The sequence below is a fragment of the Cydia strobilella genome, chromosome 8, assembly GCF_947568885.1.
Source record: "Cydia strobilella chromosome 8, ilCydStro3.1, whole genome shotgun sequence".
In the NCBI taxonomy this organism is placed as follows: domain Eukaryota; kingdom Metazoa; phylum Arthropoda; class Insecta; order Lepidoptera; family Tortricidae; genus Cydia; species Cydia strobilella.
In genome coordinates, this window is record NC_086048.1 from 14,988,455 (window position 1) to 15,014,232 (window position 25,778).

The 25,778-nt window shown below is 37.2% G+C and overlaps 3 protein-coding genes across 6 annotated transcripts in view; 1 reads left to right on the top strand and 2 right to left on the bottom strand.

The window, feature by feature from the left end:
* LOC134743793 (uncharacterized) overlaps window positions 1-25,778 on the bottom strand; it is a 427,044-nt gene that overhangs the window by 86,995 nt on the left and 314,271 nt on the right. The gene's annotated exons all lie outside the window — the stretch shown is intronic.
* Window positions 1-25,778, bottom strand: part of LOC134743784 (uncharacterized) — a 287,723-nt gene that overhangs the window by 11,452 nt on the left and 250,493 nt on the right. For all 3 annotated transcript variants that reach the window (XM_063677440.1, XM_063677439.1, XM_063677441.1), the window contains one exon: window positions 19,211-19,304. In XM_063677440.1, the coding sequence (XP_063533510.1) occupies window positions 19,211-19,304 (94 nt within the window). The remainder of the gene's footprint in view (window positions 1-19,210; window positions 19,305-25,778) is intronic.
* LOC134743773 (uncharacterized) overlaps window positions 13,473-25,778 on the top strand; it is a 41,292-nt gene continuing 28,986 nt past the window's right edge. The window contains exons 1-2 of one of the 2 annotated variants that reach the window (XM_063677424.1): window positions 13,473-13,572; window positions 14,170-14,283. In XM_063677424.1, coding sequence (XP_063533494.1) covers window positions 14,189-14,283 — 95 coding nt within the window. In that variant the 5' untranslated portion in view covers window positions 13,473-13,572; window positions 14,170-14,188. The remainder of the gene's footprint in view (window positions 13,573-14,169; window positions 14,284-25,778) is intronic. The other variant, XM_063677425.1, reaches the window with a different exon arrangement.

The window sequence follows — 25,778 nt, forward strand, 5'->3', positions numbered from 1 at the left end:
CTTTGAGGTAAGTATTTAATTTAATATGAGATTAAAGGAGGAATTTAAACCATAAGTCAAACTAAAGAGGCTATATAAGTATATGCTTTTCACGAACGTACTTATTTCGATTCCCAGGCATATTTCCTATCAGTCTCAATAAACCTAGAATTGCAAAGCGTACACGTCGTCGCGATAACTTTATCACAGGTAAAGAGGTCAAGATAAGAGTAAATATATAACATGGGCACTGGGATTTACAATCAATGTGGGAATCGAAATGGCGAAAATACAAGGAAAATTTAAATATTTTATTGGTTGAACAGTGTCAATTTTCCTGGTCAAAACTTGGTTGCTTCATTACTAGGGTTCTCCATTATTAATATTTATAGTTGTAATATTGTTTTGTGACTTTCCTGGACTTAATATAAATGTAGCTAAGAAAAAATAAATGTACTGTATGAGTCCATAGTCCAAGCTTACTTTGATAACGAAGGAATAGACATAGACATAGACATAGACATAGACATAGACATAGACATCATTTATTCGTTATTATATATACCATGGTGGTTTATTATTTATTGGTATGTTCTGGTAATATAAAGAATAGCCGTAAAAACCACGTCACATGTAAGTAAGTAAATAGGTACAAGTTGTGTTCTGTATACCTACCTCGCACAGCGTACACGTATAACTAACAAGATTAAAAACGTTTGCATCTATTGGCTTGACCACTGCGTGTCATTAAATTTCATGGTATTCACGTCATAAGTTTTAAGGTGACATTCTGATGATGATTGCAGCAGCTTTGACGCAAGCAATTTCACTGTCCTTGTTAAAACGAGTGGCAGTAGCAGTAAGGGTCTCCCCACATATGTGACGTTTTCAATCAAAAGGTACCACATTGCCGCTTACCATGTCGAAGATTGCTTGTATCTTTATACGAAAAACCTGTTAGTATCCTTATGGCAAGCGACAACGTGGTACCTTTTGCTTGAAAACGACACATATGTCGACGCGGAATCGGCAAAAGCCGATAGAAAAAACCTTTGTCTGAGAAAAAGTCGTCATTCGGCTCGGCTGACATCGGCCGACGCCTGCCGACGCCTGCCGACATGCCGACGCCTCTTTCGCTCTTATTGCGCAGACATTGCATTGCATTGCGTTCAAAAATATGGAAAGCTACATATTCGGACTGTAACAGAAACAGCTAGGGGTTAACGTAGTCATCAAACGGACAAGACGGCAGTAATAAAAAAACTAGAAAGATTCAGGCGTTAACATTTAACAGACAGCAAGATTTGTGGCGCACTAAAACCATTGTAAAAGCTACAAACGAGACGATTTTAAAACGCCTTGAAAGTTAAAATACCGCGCGGTTTGCTAATTTAAGAAAACAAACGGTTTTCTGCGAAAAGCGAGGGATTTAGTGTGGAAAGAATACATCAAAATATAATGTGTATTGTGCGATCAACGAAACGTTTTGATTTTCTTTAGAAAATTATAACGCCTAAAGGGAACTGATTACAAGTCTGCCGGACGATATCAGCCTGTCAGTTAGAACAAAAATTTCACAGTTCCGAACAACTGACAGGCCGATATCGTCCTGCAGAATTTACTAAAAGTTTAACACCTCGACTTTGGTCCATAAATTCCATAATACCAATATGGACATTTTTATTTTATTTTATTTATTTGGAAAGCAAACAGAAATAAGTGAGCAGGAGATGAGTTTACAAATACACATTAAGGACATTCACTTATTCCCTGAACAGCTCTCACTAAAACATGTAATGGAAATATACTACACTTAAACTACTCTTAGGGTACTAAATACAGTTACCAATTTACTAACACTAGGTGCAAGCTCATCAAACAAAATTATGACTACTAAGGGAGAAAGAACCAAAGTAAAGAAAAAAACCAAAAACAAAAACAAAAATAAACAAAGCAGTAACGACTAACAATACTATTTCACAATAATAGCTACTATGTAGGTATTATGCCTATGATCTCTTATTAACTATCCATTGCCAATTTCAGTACTTTTTTCTTGAATTGACCAATATGGACCAATATGTGATTCGCGAAAGTGAGAGAAAACTGACTGCTGTTTATTTTTGTAGTGAGTGACAATGATCACTGTCTACGTTACTTGTCTAATTTCAAAAAAAGTATACGTCATGTTCTCATCTATAAAAATTTCCGTGACATAGCCATCTATTACAAAATTAAGTCTAATTAGACGTTTCTTAACAAAGATTATAATTATGTATCATAAGACTTTTTAACTATACAAATTAAAAGTTCAAAGGATTAAATAGCTTACGGCAGTTTGAAGAACATTTTATTTAGATAGACCACTTAAAACCCACAGATTACGGACTACGGAGTGGGTGGACGAGTTTATTTTCAGCCATAGTTTGCAATGAAGTATACTAACTAACTGCACGCTGCCGCCCACCCCAGATGACAACGGGATCGGTGTTGCGTGTTGTATAACTTTCAATTTAAATGTACCTACTCTATTAAAATGTATGTAATATTGACTGCCCTTGTACTCCGTTTGTTAGCCTATTGAGTTTCAATCCGACAGCTATTAAATTACCTACTTTTGAGTAAATAACCCATTAAATTCAGTGCACGAATATATAGAATTTGAACTGTTTGTCATCTGTGTTGATCATGTCTAACGTCCATGTTGTGCCAACTCCCGTATTAATCGGAGGCTCTGCGCTCGAAGTTGTTGACGATTATGTATACCTAGGACAAACAGTCCAGTTAGGTAGGTCCAACTTCGAGAAAGAGGTCACTCGTCGAATCCGACTCGGTTGGGCAGCGTTCGGGAAGCTCCACAGTATCTTTTCGTCCAAATTGCCGCAGTGTCTTAAGTCAAAAGTCTTTGACCAGTGTGTGTTGCCAGTGATGACATACGGATCTGAGACGTGGGCGCTAACGATGGGCCTCATAAGAAGGCTCAAGGTCACGCAAAGGGCAATGGAGAGAGCTATGCTCGGGGTTTCTCTGCGTGATAGAGTCAGAAATGATGATATCCGCAGTAGAACTAGGGTCACCGATATAGCTCGCAGAATTGCAAACCTTAAGTGGCAGTGGGCGGGGCACATTGCTCGCAGAACTGATGGCCGGTGGGGCAGGAAGGTTCTGGAGTGGCGTCCGCGTACCGGAAGACGAACTGCCGGTAGGCCTCCAACGAGATGGAGCGACGACCTGGTGAAAGTCGCGGGAATTCGGTGGTTGCGAGCGGCACAGGATCGGTCGGAGTGGCGAGCCTTGGGGGAGGCCTATGTCCAGCAGTGGACGTCTATCGGCTGACATGATGATGATGATGATGATGATGAACTGTTTGACGTAAAATTGTATGTAATAATAATATTACATACAATTTTACGTACGTTTTTAATAATATGAAATAAACTAAACTACACAAATTACGATGAAAACGAACATTTTGGAAGGTAACTATAATTAATTTAATTTAACGCTCTATTTCATATAACAAATTCGACAAATTTTAGCAAACCAGGGATAATGAACATTGTCGAGCATTGTTATTGTTATGACAATATTACGTACGCATTACATAATATAGTAAGGTTGCAGACATTTGGCGCACAACCAAAATAAAATGGCGGCCGTTATTGCTAAATGAACTAGCCCGAGACTGAAGTTAACGTGTGAGATTAAACTCAAAATTTATATTTAGAATCGTTAGACATCTTAGTTGATAGTTACACGTGATACCTATATTAAAATGAATATCTTTCTTTGTTCGTAATAAACATCTGTCAAATTTAACAAGCCGTTGATAATCGTTTGTCCCTCTCAGTCTTTCAGACTATTATGTTTGTTAGCAAGAAACAAATAAGAGGTTTGCTTTTTTGATATAGAATAAGTCGGGCGGACAAATTTGGCCACACTTTTTACCAAAAAAGAGGTTTGCATAGTCAAATGAATAAGAGGGTTACTCTTTAGTCAGAAATTTGGCCTAGAAAAGCCAAAGTGAAGTAGTAGAGGGTTACTGTCATAGTAGTCATTTGTCATTTTGTCATTCAGTAATTTTGTAGTCACAGTAAATTTACTGCCATCTATTGACACACGATTAAAACTAAAAATGAAAATGTATAAAAATATCAAAAAAAAATATAGATGTATATATACATAGTATATACAGATTTTTTTTAATGATTTTGACCCATGTTCTTTCACTGATATGTGTTAAAATTGTTAAATATCAAACGGTGTCGTCAACGCCATCTAGCCGAGCATAGGCCAAAGGTGTGGCGCCATCTATCCGAGAATGACTTTTTCTTTGATTTCCGAAGCACGTTTTTAGGGTTCCGTACCGAAAGGGTAAAAACGGGACCCTATTACTAAGATTCTTCTGTCCGTATATACCAGGCTGTATCTCATGAACCGTGATACTCTCAGTTGAAATTTTCACAGATGAGACGATGTATTTCTGTTGCCGCTATAACAACAAATACTAAAAAGTACGGAGCCCTCGGTGGCGAATCCGACTCGCACTTGACCGGTTTTTTTCCTTAGACTGATATTCATCTTATACGGAGTTACATATGTCTTTGTTTAAGCCAAGCACTATCGTAAGTTAAGCTGTATGTATATTAGCTACTAACGTGGTATAAAAAGGTATGATTAGAACTACAGCGCTGACAATTGCCACACATTCCTGCTTAACATTCATAAAACCCAGACCTTGACCTGCATTAACTTCCAGGCCAATTACAAAAACGACATCTGGCAAACGGGTTCTCATATCCAATGGCGGAAATAACAATTACCTACAGCGGGGAATTATAACTAAAAAAATCCGGTGTGATCCGGCTAGACCCAGCGCCATCTAGGGCCGCTGTGACAATTGCTCGTATGATTTCTAATTGGTTACAAGGGCCCATTTGCCCAATATTCTGTTGTATTGTTTGCTCGTTAAGAGCCCATCGACGTGCTCACTAGCGCCACTTCTAAATAATTGTGATTATTTAAATTGAACGATAGATATTCAAAAAAAGGGGGCCGCGTCGTACTCTATTTTGTATTTAGGTACCTTTTGAATTCATTATAATAGTTTTTACGTGGCTGGATTCGTCAATCTATGCGTCCAAAGTTAAAACGGCCGTTTTTGTTTCGAGTTTATAGATCGACGAATCCAGCTGCCAGCAACACAAAAACTAGTTTGATGTATTCAAAAGGTAGCTACTTATCTATCTATCGTTAATTTTAAATAATCACAATTATTTAGAAGTGGCGCTAGTGAGCACGTTGGCACACCTATTGTTAACCTCAATTGAATTTTTAGCAAGTCCGGTGCCTTTACACAATTTTGTAGGCTGTGGTACGATTCAAGCCATCGCCAGATAAATAATGAATGTTACCAAATATCTACTTGTACTTACAATTAAATCACTAAATAATACCACTAAAGACATCATAAATCATAAGTACAGATTCAGATTCACATTAAGTTTATTCAACAATACAAGCATTGCCACAGGTGTCCACGGAAGACCAGCGTCAGCGTACTACTTGAACTACTTCAGTAGGACCTAAGGGCGATTGGGGGGATCTTTCTCTTTTACTCCAATGAAGGCGTAATTAGTGACAGACAAAAATGCCCGCAATTTGAAAACTTCGATTTTCGCGGTTGTAGCCCAGGCATTATGCTGTGTGTGCTGAGTGTAAAAATGGGACCCTATTACTAAGACTCCACGTCCGTCTGTCCGTCTGCCTGTCATCAGGCTGTATCTTATGAACCGTGATAGCTAGACAGTTGAAATTTTCACAGATGATGTATTTCTGTTGCCGCTATAACATCAAATACTAAAAAGTACGGAACCCTCAGTGGCGAGTCCGACTCGCATTTGTCCGGTATTTTTTCTTTCTTTCTCTGTATGTGTTGTAGGTATAACTGTACTTAATACTGAAATAAATGATATTCTATTTTATTCATTGTGTTTAAAATCCTTAAAATTTAAATAAACACACGTAAAAATTTAAAAATACAGACGTCATTAACGTATAGTTACTGGGATAACGAACTAACGTACAGCGAAGTCAAATAATGACGTACTAATAGACAATAAAGTTCTACTTTTGGATTCAGCGCCAATTTCTAAAATATACAAGTCAATAGGCGTATCTTTTTATGGCGCGTGGCGGAGACCAAACGTTCCTGACCCTTACTGAATATACCTTTTTTTAGGGTTCCGTACCCAAGGGGTAAAAACGGGACCCTATTACTAAGACTCCGCTGTCCGTCTGTCTGTCACCAGGCTGTATCTCATGAACCGTGATAGCTAGACAGTTGAAATGTTCACAGATGATGTATTCTGTTGCCGCTATAACAACAAATACTACAAACAGAATAAAATACATATTTCCCATACAGCACACGTAATTTTTTTGGCGTCTGTCTGGCTGTCTGTCTGTCCGTCTGTCACAGCCTATTTTCTCCGAAATTACTGGACCAATTAAGTTGAAATTTGGTACACATATGTAAGTTTGTGACCCAAAGATGGACATGTAACGTAAACATATTAATTTTAAACACGGGGGCCACTTTTGGGGGGTAAATGAGAAAATTAAAAAATAAAGTTTTTCAAACTATATCGTGTTACATATTAAATGAAAGAGCTCATTGTGAGAATCTCAAATATATTTTTTTTATAATTTTAAGATAAATAGTTTAGAAGTTATTCAAGAAAATAGGCAAAAAATGACCATTCCCCCTTTATCCGAAACTACTGGGTCAAAAATTTAAAAAAAAATACACAAAATAGATCTAATAGATCACCGGAAAACCTATTAGAAATGTGCAGTCAAGCGTGAGTCGGACTTAACTACTTAGTTTTGATCCGACCCCACCGGGTATTTTAAAGACATTTCACATAAAAAATACATTGTTTAAATTGTGTAATGTACGGAACCCTTGGAACGCGAGTCCGACTCCACTTGGCCGGTTTTTTTATTTGCGTAATGGTACGGAACCCTTCGTGCGCGAGTCCGACTCGCATTTGGCCGGTTTTTTTCTTTTTATCGATCGTTATTCATTTTAACTATCTGCGGTTACTTCGCTCGTTGGCAACCGACAAAAGCCTCGTTAAACAAACCTAAAATTTTACATTTTTCTGCCAAGTTTTTAAAGATTTTAACAACTTTCCTTAAGCACACAAATCAATATAGGTCAGTAACTTTCTCTTTACAATGCATTTTGTATTAGCATAAGTGAACAAGCTTAAAGGTAGGTACTTACATTGTGAATAGCAGTTTCTTCAAATAACGCCTAAACACACACAACATTTTTAAAGAAGTCATCGTTTTGGTTAGTTTTACACTGGTCAAATAGGTTAAACCTAAATTTTTAGACTGTAAATAAAATTAAAGCAAATAATGCCAATCGCCTCAGCGCAGCAACGCACGCACGCACAGCGCGAATGATGATTTGAGATTTTATCAATGCTACCCTCAATTTGAGTTGTAAATTACATGCGGGTCGAAATGTTTCTCGAAGCGGAATATTTAAGGCCATTAAATTTTATTGTTACAAAAATGCTAAATAATTTCTTTTTTACCAATGGATTTGCTTAAATATAAGTGATGGTCATAATTCTTTGGTTCTTTTTTCAATTTGTCGACTATTGCAGAGGGGTGGGTATTACATATTTCCAACTTTCGTTTTTTTATACACACAAGAGCAATGAAGAATGATCACTGTGTATGAAATTTTCCGTTGCCCCTAGTAGGTAGTAGATACATAAGTTTCAAAGTTGTACCATTGTCACAGAATAAGTAATAGTATTAGCAATGAGGATATAATAAGATAGAGCGGTACTGTCATAGTAAATTTTGTAACCACTGTAAATTCACTGCCATCTATCGACATACTTTAAAACTAAAAATTAAGATTTATAAAAATACGTAAAAATGTATTTAAATATGGATAAATGATTTTTTTATTTGCATTAATTATTTTTATATGATTTTGACCCATGTTCTTTCACTGGTATGCGTTAAAATTATAAATAACAAACGAAACAGTCAACGCCCTCTATACGAGAGTAGGCCAAAACTAGTGGCGCCATCTGATCGAGAATCAAATTTTCGTGATTTTCGAGGCACGATTTTTCCTTAGACTGTATCCATCTATTACGGAGTTATATCTATCATTGGTATTAGGTATCATCCTTTGTAAGTACCTTCCGCTAATTTGTGTATCTTTTTCATTTAATACTCTTCATAATTGGTTGTGTTAAGTGTTAAGTTCACGACAAATAGATGTTGTACGAATTTGGACGTTAAATTTACTACAGTTATTAAACTGCGATAATAAACTTGTATTCAATCTACAATTCCTTTTCCGTGTACAGTCGCCATCACATATATCGGAGGGGCCAAGGCGCTCACAAATATCTGAACACGCCTCTATTGTCAAGCCGTTAGAGTCGTGTTCAGATATTGTGAACACCTTGGCCGCTCCGATATATCTGATGGTGACGGTACAGAGCGAGGTGTCATTACCAAGTTAGTAGGAACCCTACAGTTAGTTTGCCTTATTGTTTAGACCCGGACTTTGTCTCGAAGGTTATTGGAAGGTACTTACCCTATTATTAGTACATACCCGACCCGCTTATTGGTTGTAGATACTACTAAGTTTTCAAGGAAAAACATGACGTTCGATATTAAAATGTATCATCATCATCATCATATCAGCCCTCTATCGCCCACTGCTGAGCATAGGCCTCTCTTCCAGTACGCCACTTGTCCCGGTCCTGAGCTAATCTCATCCAGAAGTGACCCGCAACCTTCCGGATGTCGTCCACCCAACGAGCCGATGGACGCCAGGGGCTTCTTTCATTCGAAAGCGGCCACCATTCCGTTAACATGTATGTTAAAATGTATGTTTGTGTCTATCTACCAATTAGGGAATATTACGCGAACCCTGCCCAGGGGGCGCCACTACCACAATCTGAGGGTCTATCGCAAAATAAGAAAATCGTAATTTAGTTATCTAACATCTCTGTCACTCTTGCATATTCGAGCGATAAAGAGGCAGATATCGAAATTTAGGATTAACGTTTCCCGGTAGGTTCTCTGTAAACAAACAAATATTTTATCATCTCTGAAAACTTGTAAAGAAACTGGCGCACAGTTACTCTATGGTTTGGTTTACTAAACGGGCTAGTGCTGCACTCTGGTGGCAGAACATTGCGATGCATAATGCGATGAAGTTTATGTTAAAAATATGTTTTAATTGGATTTGTTAATCATTTCAGTTAGGTATTATCAACGCGACTGTTATACGCTGCTATGTATGTGATTTATAAACTAATCAATCACAATGACCACAAAGTCACACGATTCTGGTTTAAACCCGTTAAAAGATTAAAAGTGTAATAATATACATACTGTAAGTATAGAGGGTAAAGATAACAATTCATATACGCTTTCATTAATCTTCGTAACCTACCCAACGCTGATTTTTATTGGATTTTAAGTGTTATGTAGTTTATTACCTTTCGTATGCGCTTGCCATATAAATAGCAATCGTGACAACTTCATGTTTGAATATATATGGAGCAGATCTGCTCCCAAGCATACGAAAGGTTAAAAAAAATTGAATTTCCTGTAACCTAAGACTGAACAAGTACCTACTAATTTTAAAGCGACAAAACATCGTCCTTCAAAGTCCAATGCGTTGTTTTGCAGGCGCATATGAGATAAAGGCAGTCTAAACTCGTAATGTAAAAGCGGTTTTTATGTAATTCTAAGTACTGGTGGTAGGTGTAAGCCTTGGTACAGCACTTTAGATGATTTGACCGCTCTATTGCCTTGAGCTAATGATCGGTTTAGATGTGTGTGTCACGAAAAAACGTTAGTGTGCGCATTACTATTACGTCACGTCAGCATAACTTGAAAAGGAGTATCGGGTTTTCAGTTAATGTACACCCAGCTTCAAAAGTCCGTACCCACTTTATGAATTACATTACATTCATAAAGTGGGTATGCACTTTTGCAGCTCGCTGTACCTATAGGTAGGTACCTATACTAGGGTAATCCTTATTTCATCGAAGTTATAATTATTACTCTACGGGGCACTAAAAAAAATTGAAAAAAATACATTTGTATGGAGGGTCCAAATTTTCAAAGTGCGGTAGGGAGTAGCGACCCCTAAAATGTATTTAAAAATTCTAATAAAATATACATTTGTTTCGACAAAATAAGGACCTAACCTACAGGAAAGTTAGGTTATTTAGGAATATTGTAAGTACCTAATTATAATATAACGCAAATGGTGTTTATAATTTTAACAAATATAAATGTTTGTATGTATAACATACCATACATACAAAGAGACCCATATCAATAGGGTTCAAGGTTAGTTACTATCAAAGTTCAATTAAATTCAGCAGCAATAAAGTTTAAATGAATACTTTTTGGACTGTAAATAGGTGAACGAGTGCTATATTATGTAAGAACAGAAAGTTACTGGACGTTATTATACGTAAGTAACCGCAAAATTAGAAGTATTATGGAACGTATGTATAATTATACCCAGCAGTAGTTTTTCCCCTACGGCTCTGCACGGTATGTTATATCAAATGGGTTTCTTGGATCCACCGACTTAAATGGGCAAAGCAGTTTGTCAAGATTTTTCGTTGGAAATTAGAAGCAGAATTGTGTGGGTTCTATAAGGAAAACCTCGTGTAAAATCGGTCAAATCGATGTCAATTCCGAGATTTTTGTAGCAGTTCATTATACTATGGTGGCATTTTACAAATAAGCGTAGGTAATGCTTCTGCCTATCAACCGTTGAAACTCCCGGCGGCAGCACGGTCGCATTTTTATCGCTTGTCACCATGCCTGTCACGTTCTAACAAATATGTAAGTGCGAAAGTGACGGGCATAGTGACAGGCGATAAAAATGGAACCATGCTGCGCCCGCGGGTATACTAACATCACGCTACCAGCGGTGGCAGCATGGTTGCATTTCTATCGCCTGTCACTTTCGCACTTACATACTTGTTAGAACGTGACAGGCATGGTGGCAGGCGATAAAAATATGCGACCGTGCTTAGCCCGCTGCTTTAAAAACCCTTCTCGTTCAACAGTTAATACTATACTATACCTACTTTTATTTAGCGCTTGATAAGGAATTACTCTTAAACCGTACTGTGCAAATTATATTTCGTCAACACCAAGAAAGTATTAGATCCTTTCTTGCTTGGAAACCAACAAATCAACGAAATATTTGGAAAATGTAATATAAATACAAAACGTGAAATGGTAGAAGAAGAAAAAATCAAGTTGTTAGGATAACCTCAGAAATTATAACATTTGTTGTAGTCTAACTCTTAAACAATAAGACACTAACAACTTAATGCACCTTAAAGCAAAAAAGTTTATGTACTGAATGCACAACTGGCATAATTCGGACTTTCGACTGTTATCAGTGTAATCCCAGAATCCTTACACACGTTTTACAACGGTGACATTGCTGCGACCAGTAATGCAAATCTCGCTTAGACGTGATAATATGCATATTAACCGTCCCCAACGATTTGATAAAATCGTTGGCTTCTGACAAAGCAATTTCTCAAGGCCTATAGATATTGACAGAAAGAAAAGTTAAACTTCTAGATAGTTTAATGTTGGAGCGTGTCTCCGGTTGTCAATTTTGATTTACAATCCGGTTTCTGTAGAAATCGTTACGACATGATCATTTAAATAACGTCGTAAGTCAATTTGGGAGTCTGAGGCTCTTACTCCCGTATTCTGCTAAGGGTGTTGATTTTGCAAGTGGTGTCACTACAACAAACCGTGATCAAGGGTGCCATTTCAATCGCTGATCGAATTGGAACGAGTCGATGGCTCACAAACTATACTATCAGCAAACCAGCGGTGGCAGCATGGTTCCATTTTTATCGCCTGTCACTATGCCTGTCAGTTTCGCACTTTCATACTTGTTAGAGCGTGACAGGCATGGTGACAGGTGATAAAAATGCGACCGTGCTACGGCCGCTGACTGACAACCAGGGTCGTAAAACTTCTCATTCACGCTTACGTGGTCATGGCAAGAGTGAGAGCGATAGTGTAAAAACCTCGGTCCTCAGTTTATTTGCCGATAGCATAGTAAAGGGGTTCTCCGACCGACGCATAGGTTTTACAGATTCCTAAGTAAGTCATAATAACATTCGTTTGGTTTATAATTCGACTCACCCGTACATATTGAACTAGACCAATCGAAAGCGTGCAATTTGGTATTGTATAATACGAGCCTGACAATACCCCGGAACGGTCAACGTCGCTGAATGTCGTTTGAGTCCAGTTCTCGATGGTTATAACTCGTAAACTTGCTTACATTTGTTATGCAATTGGGAAGGTGGCGTCATAATCATAATATTTTATTATTTAAATTAAAGTGACAATCATCTTCCTCGCGTTATCCCGGCATTTTTAGCCACGGTTCATGGGAGCCTGGGATCCGCTTGGCAACTAATCCCAAAAATACATTGTTTGTACAATAGATTTTTACAAAAACAATAGATAGATTGTTTGTACACTTAGGTACAGTCCTATCACGAAAAAAGCTGAAAAGAACCGGCCAAATGCGAGTTGGACTCGCGTACCATTCATTACGCAAAAAACGGCAAAAAATTCCGTTTATTGTATGGGAGCCCCACTTAAATATCAATTTTATTCTGTTTTTAATATTTGTTATAGTGGCACCAGAAATAGGTACATCATCTGTGAAAATTTCAACTGTCTAGCTATCACGGTTCCTGAGATACAGCGGTGACAGACAGACGGACCGACGGACAGACGGACAGACGGACAGAGGAGTTTTAGTAATAGGGTCCCGTTTTTACCCTTTGGCTACGGAACCCTTATAAGTGTAAAAAGATTATTTTCACCGTTGCGATTGTACACTTTTCGTTTACTAATAGAAATAAAAAGTAACTGTTACGATTAGCGTGTCTTCTTACCTTTCATAATAAAGGATCAAATTTTTGAAAACAGACACCAAATTAGTTGTCGTTTTTTTCTGGTGAACGTTTAGGAAAACCGCGTAAAGCGTGAAGCTTGGGGTTGCAGCTCTTATTTGTAAATTTCAAAAAGTTTAGACTGATAAAAATGGTGATTTTGCATTAGTTTTATCCCCTGTACTTCAAGAATAGTAGATTACATTTGTGTTATATGACTTGGAGTACATTTCTCCGAAAATCTACTTAATTTCTAAATAATTTAATTACAACCTATTAACGCACACAAGCGATATTTGAAATCTTATTATCTGCCTATATATCGCTCGAATATGCAAGAGCGATAGAGAGCCAAATAATGAAATTTCGAATTTTCGACTTCAGTTTTTTGCAGAAGGTCCTCGCCCCTCGTCCCTCAGTACCGCGTGAGCGCTTGTAGAGGTAGGACGCTTGCCGGTCGGCTCAGCACGTATTGATGACGACAAAGTAATTGATGGTTGTGTGCGCCACTTGCCGTGTAAACGCCTATACTGTGTGCGTGTAAACTGCGACCAGAAACTTTGATCCTTGGCCTGTAAGTATTCGTTAATTTTCTTTTATAAATAGTTTATAGTGTTATCATCTATTATCGATAATATCATAGCGATGAACGTTTGAAATTTTGAAACGAAGCGGTGATTGTAGTTTCTTGCCGGTCCCATATTGGGATACCCTCCTACAATTTAGGAGGGATTTTAATCTTATCGGGTCTGAGGTGTAGGGTTAGAACCGGCGTAGCTTTGTTTGACATTCATAAGCGAAACCACTTCGATTTGTTCCACTCGTTTGATTCGTCTCAAGAAGATCTTTGACGGGAGATGGTAATCAAGATCTGATGATGAAGCCGGAGGGGTTAGGGGTACTCATTGACAATTTGACAAAATGAACGCATACCTAGTATACACGTCTATGCTTGTTTGATATGTTTTGAATCGGGTTTTAATAAGAGTCAGCGTAGATATGGACTCATGGAATTTGAAGATGATAGCTGGGCTAGCAGTATTTGATATACCTCACATATACCTACTTAATTAAATCACTTTCTGTTTAGTAGTAATAAAATGGATGTATGGTTTTGGACGTATTGCCTTTTCATCTTATTTCTTATTGTACTTATGAATTTTAATTGCAGTTCACCGTTATAACGAGAAATGCCGAAAGCCAAAGCCAAATATAAGTACCAATGTCTCCAAAAACGAAAGAGGCGGAATGATTACTCTTTACGGAAAGCAATAGAAGCTCGCCGGTAAGATAAGTATAATTAACTAAATAAACCAAATACTGTAGATAGTACTGAAATATTTTCTCAGACAATTGCTGTTTGTAAAAATAATGTTACAATAAATCCAACTCACGGGCCATTTCTAAAGAATGGACCGGTGAATATCGCTGTAGTTTTTGTATTATGTTCTTGATTCATATTTTAATTATACGTCCTTTGAATGACAAAATAAAGTTATCTTTATTAAATACTAGCTTTTGCCCGCGACTTCGTCTGGGTGGAATTAGTAATTTGGGTAGCTAAACTTCCACTTCCACGTTACCTTCCCTTCTCTTCTCTCTTTGAATCCAATGCTTTTAATGTATTCTCCTTACAAACTTCCACCCACCCCTTTTTCACCCTTAAAGGTAGGTATGGCTAATTGGTCAAAAATATATAAACATTCTTTATTTCTTACGAAAATTTAAATGATAATAAAAGGCTTATGTTTTTTAAAGAAATTATTGATCCCCTCTACAAAATTCCACCCCATTTTTTACACCCTTAAGGGATAATTTCAGGGATAAACACTTATATCCTTCCCCACAACTCAAACTAGGTATCTCCATATCAAATTTCATCTAAATCGGTTCAGCGGTTATAGATTCCCCATACAAATTTCCAACCCCCTTTTCAGGGGGGTGAGTTCTGGGATAAAAACCTATCCTATGTCCTTGCCCGGAACTCAAACTCCCGCGCGTTGTCCCGGCATTTTGCCATGGCTCATGCCTGGGGTCCGCTTGACAACTAATCCCAAGAATTGGCGTAGGCACTATTATAGTTTTTACGAAAGCGACTGCTATCTGACCTTCCAACCCAGAGGGGAAATTAGTCCGGTTTCCTCACGATGTTTTCCTTCACCGAAAAACGACTGGTACGAGTAAATATCGAATGATATTTCGTACATAAGTTCCGAAAAACTCATTTTTGTTTGAACCCGCGACCTCCGGATTGCAAGTCGCACGCTCTTACCGCTACACCACCAGCGCTTCCAAACCGCTCCAACTATCTCTATACTAAATTTTAACTAAATCGGTTCAGCGGTTTAAGCGTGAAGAGGTACCTAGCAGACAGACACACTTTCGCATTTATAATATTATTAGTATGGATGGATAGTTATGACAATAAATTAGGATATTACGTGACTCTTCAAACTTACAGATAACCACTATACTAACTCCACCCAAACGATCCTTCTAATCTCTCGGCGCAGTTTAAAGAAGACGTAATTTGGCACAAGCTTTATGTTCTCAAAATGATTTACTTCCTTCATCAATCACTCCATATCTCAGTTTTTATCAAAATATTTACATTCAAAACGTTGGCACTATTTTACATCCAAACCTATCTAGATCTACTGACTTATATCGTTAAATAGTAGATTGTTAACCAAGGGAAGAGGCACTCATTTCCGCCGAGGTATAGTTTGGCGCTCGAACACAGTGAGAGGCTAAAATTATGCCTTTCACCCGAGTTAAACACTACTTTTCATTTCGTATACGAAGAAAGAAAAATGCATGTTTTTTAGAACATGACTAAGTATAAATTATGTTCTTTCTTGAGGGTACTTTAAATTAACAATTTAAGTAAAAGTATCGTTATTTATGGAATGGGGAGTTAAAAATCAGAATGGAAATTGTATAACAAAACCATTTAAAACCAAATTTCAATTGCTTATCGTTAAATAATAAAATAAAAACACGTGGGAAGTAAAATGCTCTAGTGCAGAAACATATCACTTTCAGCACACTTTTTAGAACAACAATGACCATTTTTCAGAGCATGAGACATCAAAACGTAATTAACATTTATTCCTGATTCATTAGCAAATAAACGATATTGTAATTTAACTTTTGTGTCAGTATTTAATAAGGAAAAATACAATTGAGACAATTAATGCTGAAACAATGAGACCGATGGTCAAGTTTATAAAATAACAACCAGCAGAATCAAAGCTGAATAGACCAGAATGTTCGCAAGTTCTCAAAATGGACTCATTGCTGACCAGATTGTCCAGTCCGGTATCCGTTACGTAAGTAGTTAAGTACTTACAGGCCAATAATTCCCATATTAGGGGGTATATTACCTTCATGTGAAGAGTGCATTGGGATAACTTCGAAAGCGGGGTAATTTATAAAATTGCAAGTACATATCTGCTTAACTACATAGAAGCAGTTTGTATATGTACTGTAACAATTAACAGTAAACAATATACCTTGTTAAGTAGCTTTAATTGTTGCCAAAGCATTGTGGGCTTATGGTTAAGTAGATATGTATTAGCAATTTATGGGGTAATAAAAATAACTCCGCTTTCGAAGTTATTCTCAATGCACCTAACTTGCAAGGAAAGTTTTTAATACCTTTGGAAATACATACTCTTACATGTGGTTAGCAATGATATTGTAGAATTTGTAGATTCCTAATTAAAAAGAAGATCTGACTCCTAACATCTTATTATGTTACCTGACAGTGATAACTTCCTGTATATTCCTGGATCGATAAGTAACGACGGGACCGTCAATGTTTACTTCTTAAACCAGCAATGTACTGTGAATTGTCAAGCGTGGTGAAATAGTGGCCACAAAAAAATTCTAGATTTTTATTTTTATGACATAAAAGTGATATAACCAATATTGGCCTTTAAGTAAATCAATCAAGAGTGTCAGCTTTCATCGCTTGCTACGTCAGTTAAACAATAACTAAAAAGAGAGACATGACTTATTCATAAGGTGTTATAGACCTCGGACGCGAAAAAATCTGCAACGTTTTCCCGGTTGAATGAACCGCGGCATGGGCAAGCGGAACATAACCTCAAAGGCTCAATTGGAACACGACCCGATTCTTGAGTCTATTGAACCTGCCAATGCCATATCATTCGGCGGCTTTTTAAAAGAGACTGATTATGCCATTAATAGAAAGACAGTTTAAACGGTTATTTTTACTATGGAGCACGGACCAGTTAGCTCGATCCCTCGATCGAGCCATCTTTCTTCCATTTTTCATCCTCTACTATAGTTATCTACTCGAAAAATTACAGAACACAGAACACAAATTGTGTTAACGGTTTTGATACAAGGAAGGCCCGCTTAATGAATGGCGATGAGACCACCAATAAGGCGTGGTCTGGCTTACACTCGGCCGGTTATTTTCTTCATGATGACATATTAAATACTAGGATTATTGAAAAATGTAGCAGAGTATCGAGTTGCATCTTTTTACTCGAACTATAAATCTTAACCGCTTACCATGTCTCTTCTTAGTTCGCAATTTACGTCCATTCTTTTTTTTTTGTCACGGGTATATGGTTTCATGGCGATACCTGTTATACGTATATGATTACTAATATCACTTCACCGAATGCTGATCACTGATCGTTCACAAAATGATTCATCATATCAATGCAGATTGAATGAGTCATCAACTCGGTGCTGATAATTACGGAGTTAAATAACGCTTACTATTAAACAAACAGTGTCCGACTATTATGAGTATTATGACACCTGCTGGGCCAGCAATGCAATAATGATATAGATTATCGATTTATCGCGGATATAAAGTAACGCAAGAGTCTAAAAGTACCGTCACGCAGGGCTTTTTGGAATTGGAACCTGAGCATATTTGGCATAAAACCATAAGAGTAGCCAATCTCGAAGTATGAAATACTATTAGAATTTTGTTGCAATCCTGGTATTGGTGCTTCATTAATATTATTACGTGTATTACACGTGTTTACCACGTGTATGTTACCAAACTTTCTTGCATCATTTAAAGGTTTCTAATTCATACTACACCTGCATTACTGCTGCAGTAATGCGGCGCGACATAAATCGATATTATTGTCCGGTTTATTGACATTTGTGACAGTAATGCAGGCGGCAGTCATGTCGCGCTGCAATACTACAGTTACAGTATAATATACTTCTGTACTACTGTAGTATAACTGAATTGTAGTTATATTTGATTTTTGTATATTTAGTTTTTATAAGTGAGAACCTGTAATTGGCTCTGTAATTCTATTGTAGCTTTAGAAATGTTTATAGCTGTTGGTTTTCTATGTATGAAATAAAAATAAAAAATATAAATATTATAATGCTGGTGAGGTCTGAATCCGAACGGCACTTTTATTCTAGTCTTGTCTTCTGAGATATAAGCTCAAATTTCGAATGTTTCACACAATCGCAATTTACTCGTACCTAGAACAATTGCTTTAAAACGGCATTAACACACGGTATATCAATTTTCAAAATAATATAATATGTATATTTAATTTACTCAGAGCAGAGAGCTGACGACTCCGGTTCCAGAGAAGGGTTTCAAATAGCCCCACAGTACGTTTTGTCTTTTCCGTTACTTTTTTAACCGAATTAAAAAAGGGAACACATATTAAATTTTTCGGTACCGTAAACCCACCCATTTATATTCCAGTACTACAAATATGGTCCACAAATCCAATCTTCTTTTTGATATTGTCTGGTCTGAGTTTTTTCATCCACTTATGAAAATATTTTTCCTTACAACTGAGACCAGGGTCCCGTTCCTCAAAAGCTTGTAACTTGTAATACAAGCGGATATCACTTTTTGACAGCTACTGTTAGAAAGGGACTTCCATTTGTATTAAAAGCTACAAGCTTTTGAGAAACGGGCCCCAGGACGAAGATATTCGAGTTATTTTCTTTATTCTTTCTTTATTTTTTATTTTCAGGCAACTATTGGCCCATAGATAAGTACCTTAAAACTAGCTTATTTTGAACTATAGGAGCTTTTGGATAATAGTTGGGTGGTTTTACATTTACCGTATTTTATTTATTCTCGTTTTTTAGTGTTCTGTACAAAATTTTGTTCATGGTACACTTATGGAATCACTTCAATCTTGCAAATCAGTGTTTGCAATAATTGTTTATGTTTAACTTACTTTATAGTGAGGGCGAGGAGCACAATGATGAGCCCGACCAGGGCCATGGCGATGACGACGCCGCATATCATGTAATTCGCATCATTTGGGGCATCTGCGAACAAATTACATAGCGTTAGTTTGCGTGACTCATCGCGCTGAAAAAATCGTGATCTTGAGTTGCGAAATATTTTTAGTTAATAGATGTTAGACGGATAGTGGATACTGTTATATTTTTAATTTAAATTGGTCGTAGTTTTATAAGCATAATAATTGTAATGGAAACGTAGCGAATTCATTGAAAACATCCACTCAAACGTCGTAGTATTAAATAATTAAAGATAGTAATGCATATTGTTGACTTAAATATTAACGCTTATTTAGATATATTCCATTTTATTCTATTTAAGGATAGTAGTAGCATAGCAATAGCAAGATAAAACATTGTAAAGTCGCTCAACCTATGTTCCCGAAAAAACTGCGTTTTAAACAAAATTAGCTTCGTTCGTTCAGCCGTACATGTGCAATGTCTATAATAGCACATGTCGTGTGTGGTATGTACTTGTATAAGTAAATTAAATAGGTTTTCAGCAATAATAACAATGTCTGCACAAAAGTTTCATTTAAGTCCATCGTGCCCACGAAAACTGCATCGTTAACTGGTGCGTGCCTAACGGGCACCGTACTACTTGCGCCAATTGTACCGCGTTAATTTGCGGGCCGTACAAATCGATAAGGCGGGGAAGACCGGATCGATACCGGTGCAAGCCTGCAATGAGGGCACGGTGCTGGTAGAAGTATATTTAAAGTAGTAAGTTGTTAAGTATAAAGTCCGGTTGACATTCGCGTCAATTCGCGTGCGAGCCACGAGCCGAGCCGCGAGCATGCGAATGTAAACCGGACTTAAGTACTTTGATAGTGTAATATACTGGCAACAACATCTATTCGTGGGCACTGGATTCATGAGAATATTTGTATCTCATTCAATTTTACGATATTTAAACCGCGCTGGGATTTCCATGTTGGTAGTGTACAGAAATGATCAGTGCCTACTGTGAATTCCAGCCACTGTGTATTATTTTCCTTCCTTACATATTTGTATTGCTACATACATACTTTACCTGAACCAAATTTATTAACTTATTGAAATGTAGGTACATAAGCGCAAAATCACTGATAAATAAATTACCTACTGTTTTTTATAAGGACCGACGATCTAGTCAAGCAGGGTTATTGAATTTTGGCAGCGTACCACTGGCACAGATTATATATGCCACTGGCAACACTGAATATTTTTCAGACATATGTCCAGTAAATAAACGTTTTTTTCCACTGCCAAACCTTCAAAACAACAATGATTAAGAACAAATTGCCGTTTTATAATATTAATTCTATGCAATATTGCTTTAGGATCACAAAGTAATAGTAACACAGAAGTTACATAATATTGGCAATACGTGCTTTCTATTATTGGTTTCTCAAAACAAACAAAATGAAAACAAAACTTTTAAACATTATATATCGGTACGATACTAACTACACGCGTGAAAGGCGAACGTGATCTTATTATATAACCGCATTATTTTAAAGTAATAATGTAAGTGACCCTACACACGAGCGCTTTTTCAACGCGCGGTTAAAAGCGCTTGAATCTGCCCGCACGCTAAATTCGATTTAAAGACCAAGGCTTAAAGTTGAAAATCCAACAACGCTTGATAAAAAGCGCTACCGCCACCGTGTGAATAAATACACATGTTTCCATTTGTGTTATTCAAACTTTATAACGCGCGTTGAAAAAGCGCTAGTGAGAATGAGGCCTTAGTAATGCCAGTGGTATTTCACTCAGTAGTTGGGGCACTAATTTGTTGCTTTAGATTATATAGCATATGGGTAAAACTGATAGCCCCATGTGCAGAGCGTGCATGGAAGAAGAAGAAACAACAAAACATATTCTCCTAGACTGTAAACAGGTAGAAGTGTATAGGAGCAAATACCTAGGTAATCCATGCACACTAAAAGAGGCAACTAGCAACCTGAAGACTTTGCTAGGCTTCGTGGAGGAGCTGGGGTGGCTAGAGTAGCGCTACCTCGTTTCACGCAAAATAGGCACATTTGGATGTCGATTTGCGGAAAATGCCCAGCAAAACTAACTAACTATTATATAGCGTCATTAGTTTTTTTGCTACTACATTTTGTTAACTACTCTCCTCTATTCATTTCTCTATCATCTTTCACTCTTCCATACTCTCTTTCTCTTACTCCTTTCTTTCTTGGCAGTGTCGCGGCACCTTCTGACCGCGACACTGACTCACTCATACCGCAACCTGTAACTAACCCCAGGTCATTATCAACAAAAAAAAAAGGCTCGGCGCACGACTGCGGACAAGGGCCTAACACTCTTTGATAGAGAAAGATAGTCTTATTGCGATTCCTATAAGAGGAAAGAGAAAATAGTGCCATGCTTTGTCCTTATCACCGACCTGGTGGCATCATAGGTAGGAGGCGATGGCGAAATACCGAAATTTATAAGAGTGAAAGAGAAAAAATCCTATGCTGCCCACATTTTATATGAATATTTTTTCTCTTACCCCCGGTCGCTCGGTGGCGCGTCTATAACTACTTGTATATACTATGTATATGACTGCGGACGACAGTCAGACAAGGATAACGTGATTCGTGATTCTGTCAAACATCGTTTTGTTTTGTCACTTCGACTGGCCTACGCTGGGCCATCGTGTAGAGGAGCCATTAAGGCGCATACAAACGTATATAGACCCCATTTTCTTCTCTGGATATTAACATTATAGAAGTTATTTTACTTACTTTAACGCAATTTGATGTACCTATATTAATCTATGATTTTGATTTTTCAATTTTTTTTATTTAAAAATTGAATTTCGTTTGTATGGAGAAGCGGTCGTCCACTGTCCTCTTATAACGTTTATATTAACAACTTTACTAAGAATAGTGTGTGGTTTTTCTATTAAAAGTGTCTCTTTACCTACACAATTTGTTTATTTTCCTTACACGTGAATAGTAAGTGAAGTGATGTGGTTTTATGAGGTAACACAATACAGTAATTTGACTCGTCACAAGTTTAGTATAAAAACTTGATCATCGTGCCATATACCTATCACATACCTAATTCTACGATATTATTTCCGTAATATAATTTGATCATTAGTCGACATTAATTTTCTAATCATAAAATAAAATTCATATATTTAGGTTTCACAATAATGTAACAATTAATTTCAACAATTTTACCTCTATAGCCTAATAGGTATTCCAAGCTGCCGTTCTTATTATTCTCAATAATTTTGAATTATTGAATTAATTTAGCATAAAACTTAATAGAACCCTTTAATATTTATATATCATAAATACCAAGTAACGTAAGAATATAAATATACATTAGTATTAGTAGGTACGTTTTATTATTGCGGAAATATTACGAGTAATTTGCCTTGTTTTATATATTTCTGCTTCTATGTTTGGATTTTTCCTTGGCTTTAATAGTAAATGTCATTTATCAAGTGCAAAAAATGTTAGTTACTTCATTCCATACTATTAAAAGGTTTTTCATTTCATTTCATTTCATATATCTTTATTGCGATCATGTTCATTACAGAGGATGGTACAAAACATTTTGAAGTAGGTACATGATACCCCGTTAGGGCACTGCAACAATCTTAATACTAGGTACTGAACTATTTACAAATTTTAATACCCTTAATTTTTAATTTTAATACCCCTTCAAACCTTGAGACGACGCTTATGTGCCCATGCGAAAAGAAACATACATATTATACATATAACATTTACAGTACATATGGTGCTACTTTCTCGCACTAGTGCGTAAAGTGCACTTTTCGTGCATTTGCCGACAGTTTAATGGGCCATATGTACTGTAAAACGTTGTTCGATACACGTGCGAAAAGGTAATTCGCAACTCGTGTCGATTTAAAACACTCCCTGCGGTCGTGTTTTAATTTATCGCCACTCGTTTCGAATTTCCTCTTTTCCGCACTTGTATCGAAAATAACTATATATTACTTTTTGTATGGGAAATTTGAATATTAAATATATAAAAAAACCTGTTAAGGCTTGCTTTTCCCGTAGGATCTAAGCGCGTGCGGATTAGCAACGTGGTAAAAACAATAGTTATTTGTGCAACAAGAGAGGAAAGTTGGTTTTTCTTGCGAGTGTTTATTTTGAGTCTCGAGAAAGCGAAAGATTCTATAATTGAATCACGAGCGAAGCGAGTGATTCTAAGTTAGAATCTTGAGCGTAGCGAGGGACTCAAAAACACGAGATGTAAAATAATTTTGCTCTCGTGATGCACATATAATTTTTCACCTCAGTAGTGAGAACATATTAAAGGTTAAAATGTATTTCGAATTACACAGAATCATACAGAGAAAAAAAAAATGTAATAGAAGTATGAAGTGGCAGTTCATGGCATTCACTAAATTAAAAAGCTACATTGTTTCACTCCCTGGGGTGAGGAAAGTCGCACTTACCTCACTCCAGGGAGTGACGAAAGTAGGCTTGTTCGAGCTGCTGAGGTGAAAAAGTTTTTATTTATTAAAATTGGCAAGCATCCATATCCTACATGGCAAAATACACCGGCATTTTGAAAGTTCGGTCATAGCGTGATACAGTGCCGGCCCGAGTCCTTCATCAGGGTAGAACGAAATCCAGCTGTCACGCCACTCCAAGCGTATTTTGAGCCCGCGCCACACGCGTCTTTTAAAAGTTTAAAACTTATTTTTTTTTTTCTTATTTGCCATTTGGCGCCCCCCTTGCCATCCGGCGCCTAGAGCGGCCGCTTCACTCGCTCTACCCTAGATCCGGCCCTGGCGTGATAGCGTTGCTAACTGAACTGAGATCAGATGTCATCTCTTTCAGTCATGCGCGAGATTAAAAATGTGTCTCTTTCTCTCATAAGCACCACCACTCGCCCCGCCTAGTCAGCTGCTGTGCGTTGAAGTGGACGGCGGACGCATGGTTATTTCGCAGCCAAATTCTTATGAGTAAAAAATTTAAAACAATTTCCTAGTATTCATTAACATAGATATTGTTATCAGTATGGTGAAGAAAAAGAGACCTATTAAATATAAGAAGCGATTAAGGGAGCATATGAGGAGGATGACCATTATAGCTCAAGCAGTAAGACAGTAAGTTAATATTTTAAATGTTTTCTTTATTCATAGGAATATGTTATGTACTTAGGTACTTATAAAAGAAATACTTTTACTCTTGCTTCGGCACTTTTACTTCTACGTTTTTTGTAAGTATTATCTTTTTTGGTAAGAATTAACGTGTACAAAATCTTATTTTACTATATATTCAAGTGTGATTCAAGTGAAACGTTAAGATTTTAGATTTGTCAGATTTAAATGTTATCAAAACATTGAAAAATATAAATTCACGTAATTTTTCATTTGAAGCTTACGTCCGTAAATCCACAGCTGACGGTAGATGCCATCTCTGTCCCACATGCGCCGCAGTGTCAGAGCGTCTCTTTCTCGTAAGCACCGCTCAGCCAGTCTGCCGCCGTGCGTGAAAGAGGAATGACGAATGTTCGTTAGCTTAAAAGGAGGCTAACGCAAAATTATTGAATTTTTACATGTTTTAGTGGCAAATGCCCTAAAAATTTTACACAGAAACTAGACTATATTTACAAGGGCACATCTAACCAAAACTTTAAAAGTTCGATCACGCAATCATCTAGTATGTAATTCGTATATTACAAAACAGAAATAGGGGATCAAGAAAAATAAAAACTAACGACAACCTTCAGCGTCGAAGGCCCCCTGGAAGTATATCAATGGCATTTTTTCTGGTTTTACTTTCCTCTTACCTTTCTAATACCTTTCTCGTCACATAACTTCCATCCCCTGCATTACAATGCCCATGCCACTGGCACTAACATAACAACCAGATGAGTTATGCATGTACTTGAACTTGACTTACTATTTTGATTTAAATTAACTTTATGCATAAAATGAATATGAACACTATTCTGACTAGATGACTAGACTAGACAGTCATGGCGGCTGATGACCCCTCGTCAGGTATCTTGCTCCGCGCGGTCGTTTCACCCGAGCGGTTTTTTTACGGCCGATCCTTGGGATAGCGAAAAAATTTTATAATATAATACGATTCGCATCGAGCGGCTTTGAGTCAGGGCCTACCGCGAACACCGAAGTTTGCAAATTCCAGTCATCTTTCTCTGTCATTAATTGGAGTAAGTGAGAGACGACCGCAATTTTTGAACTTTGGTGTTCGCGGTAGGCCCTTAGGGGGCTTGGTGCGCGTTTAACGATAGCCAAAGGAATTTGAACCTTGTAACTATGGATATTGATTCTAAATTTAAATGGCAGTTCCGTAACGCGCCACGCGCTCGTGGCTGATGGAGCTGCCATTTAAATATATACTGTAATAACTATTAATAAAGTTAAAATTCCTGTAGGCAGACGCGCCCCGACTTCAGTTGAGGTGAATTTTACCTATATGACGATTATGACGCGGGGTGTACACACACACTCGTCACTGCTCCGACTAGGGTTACCTACAAAAAAAG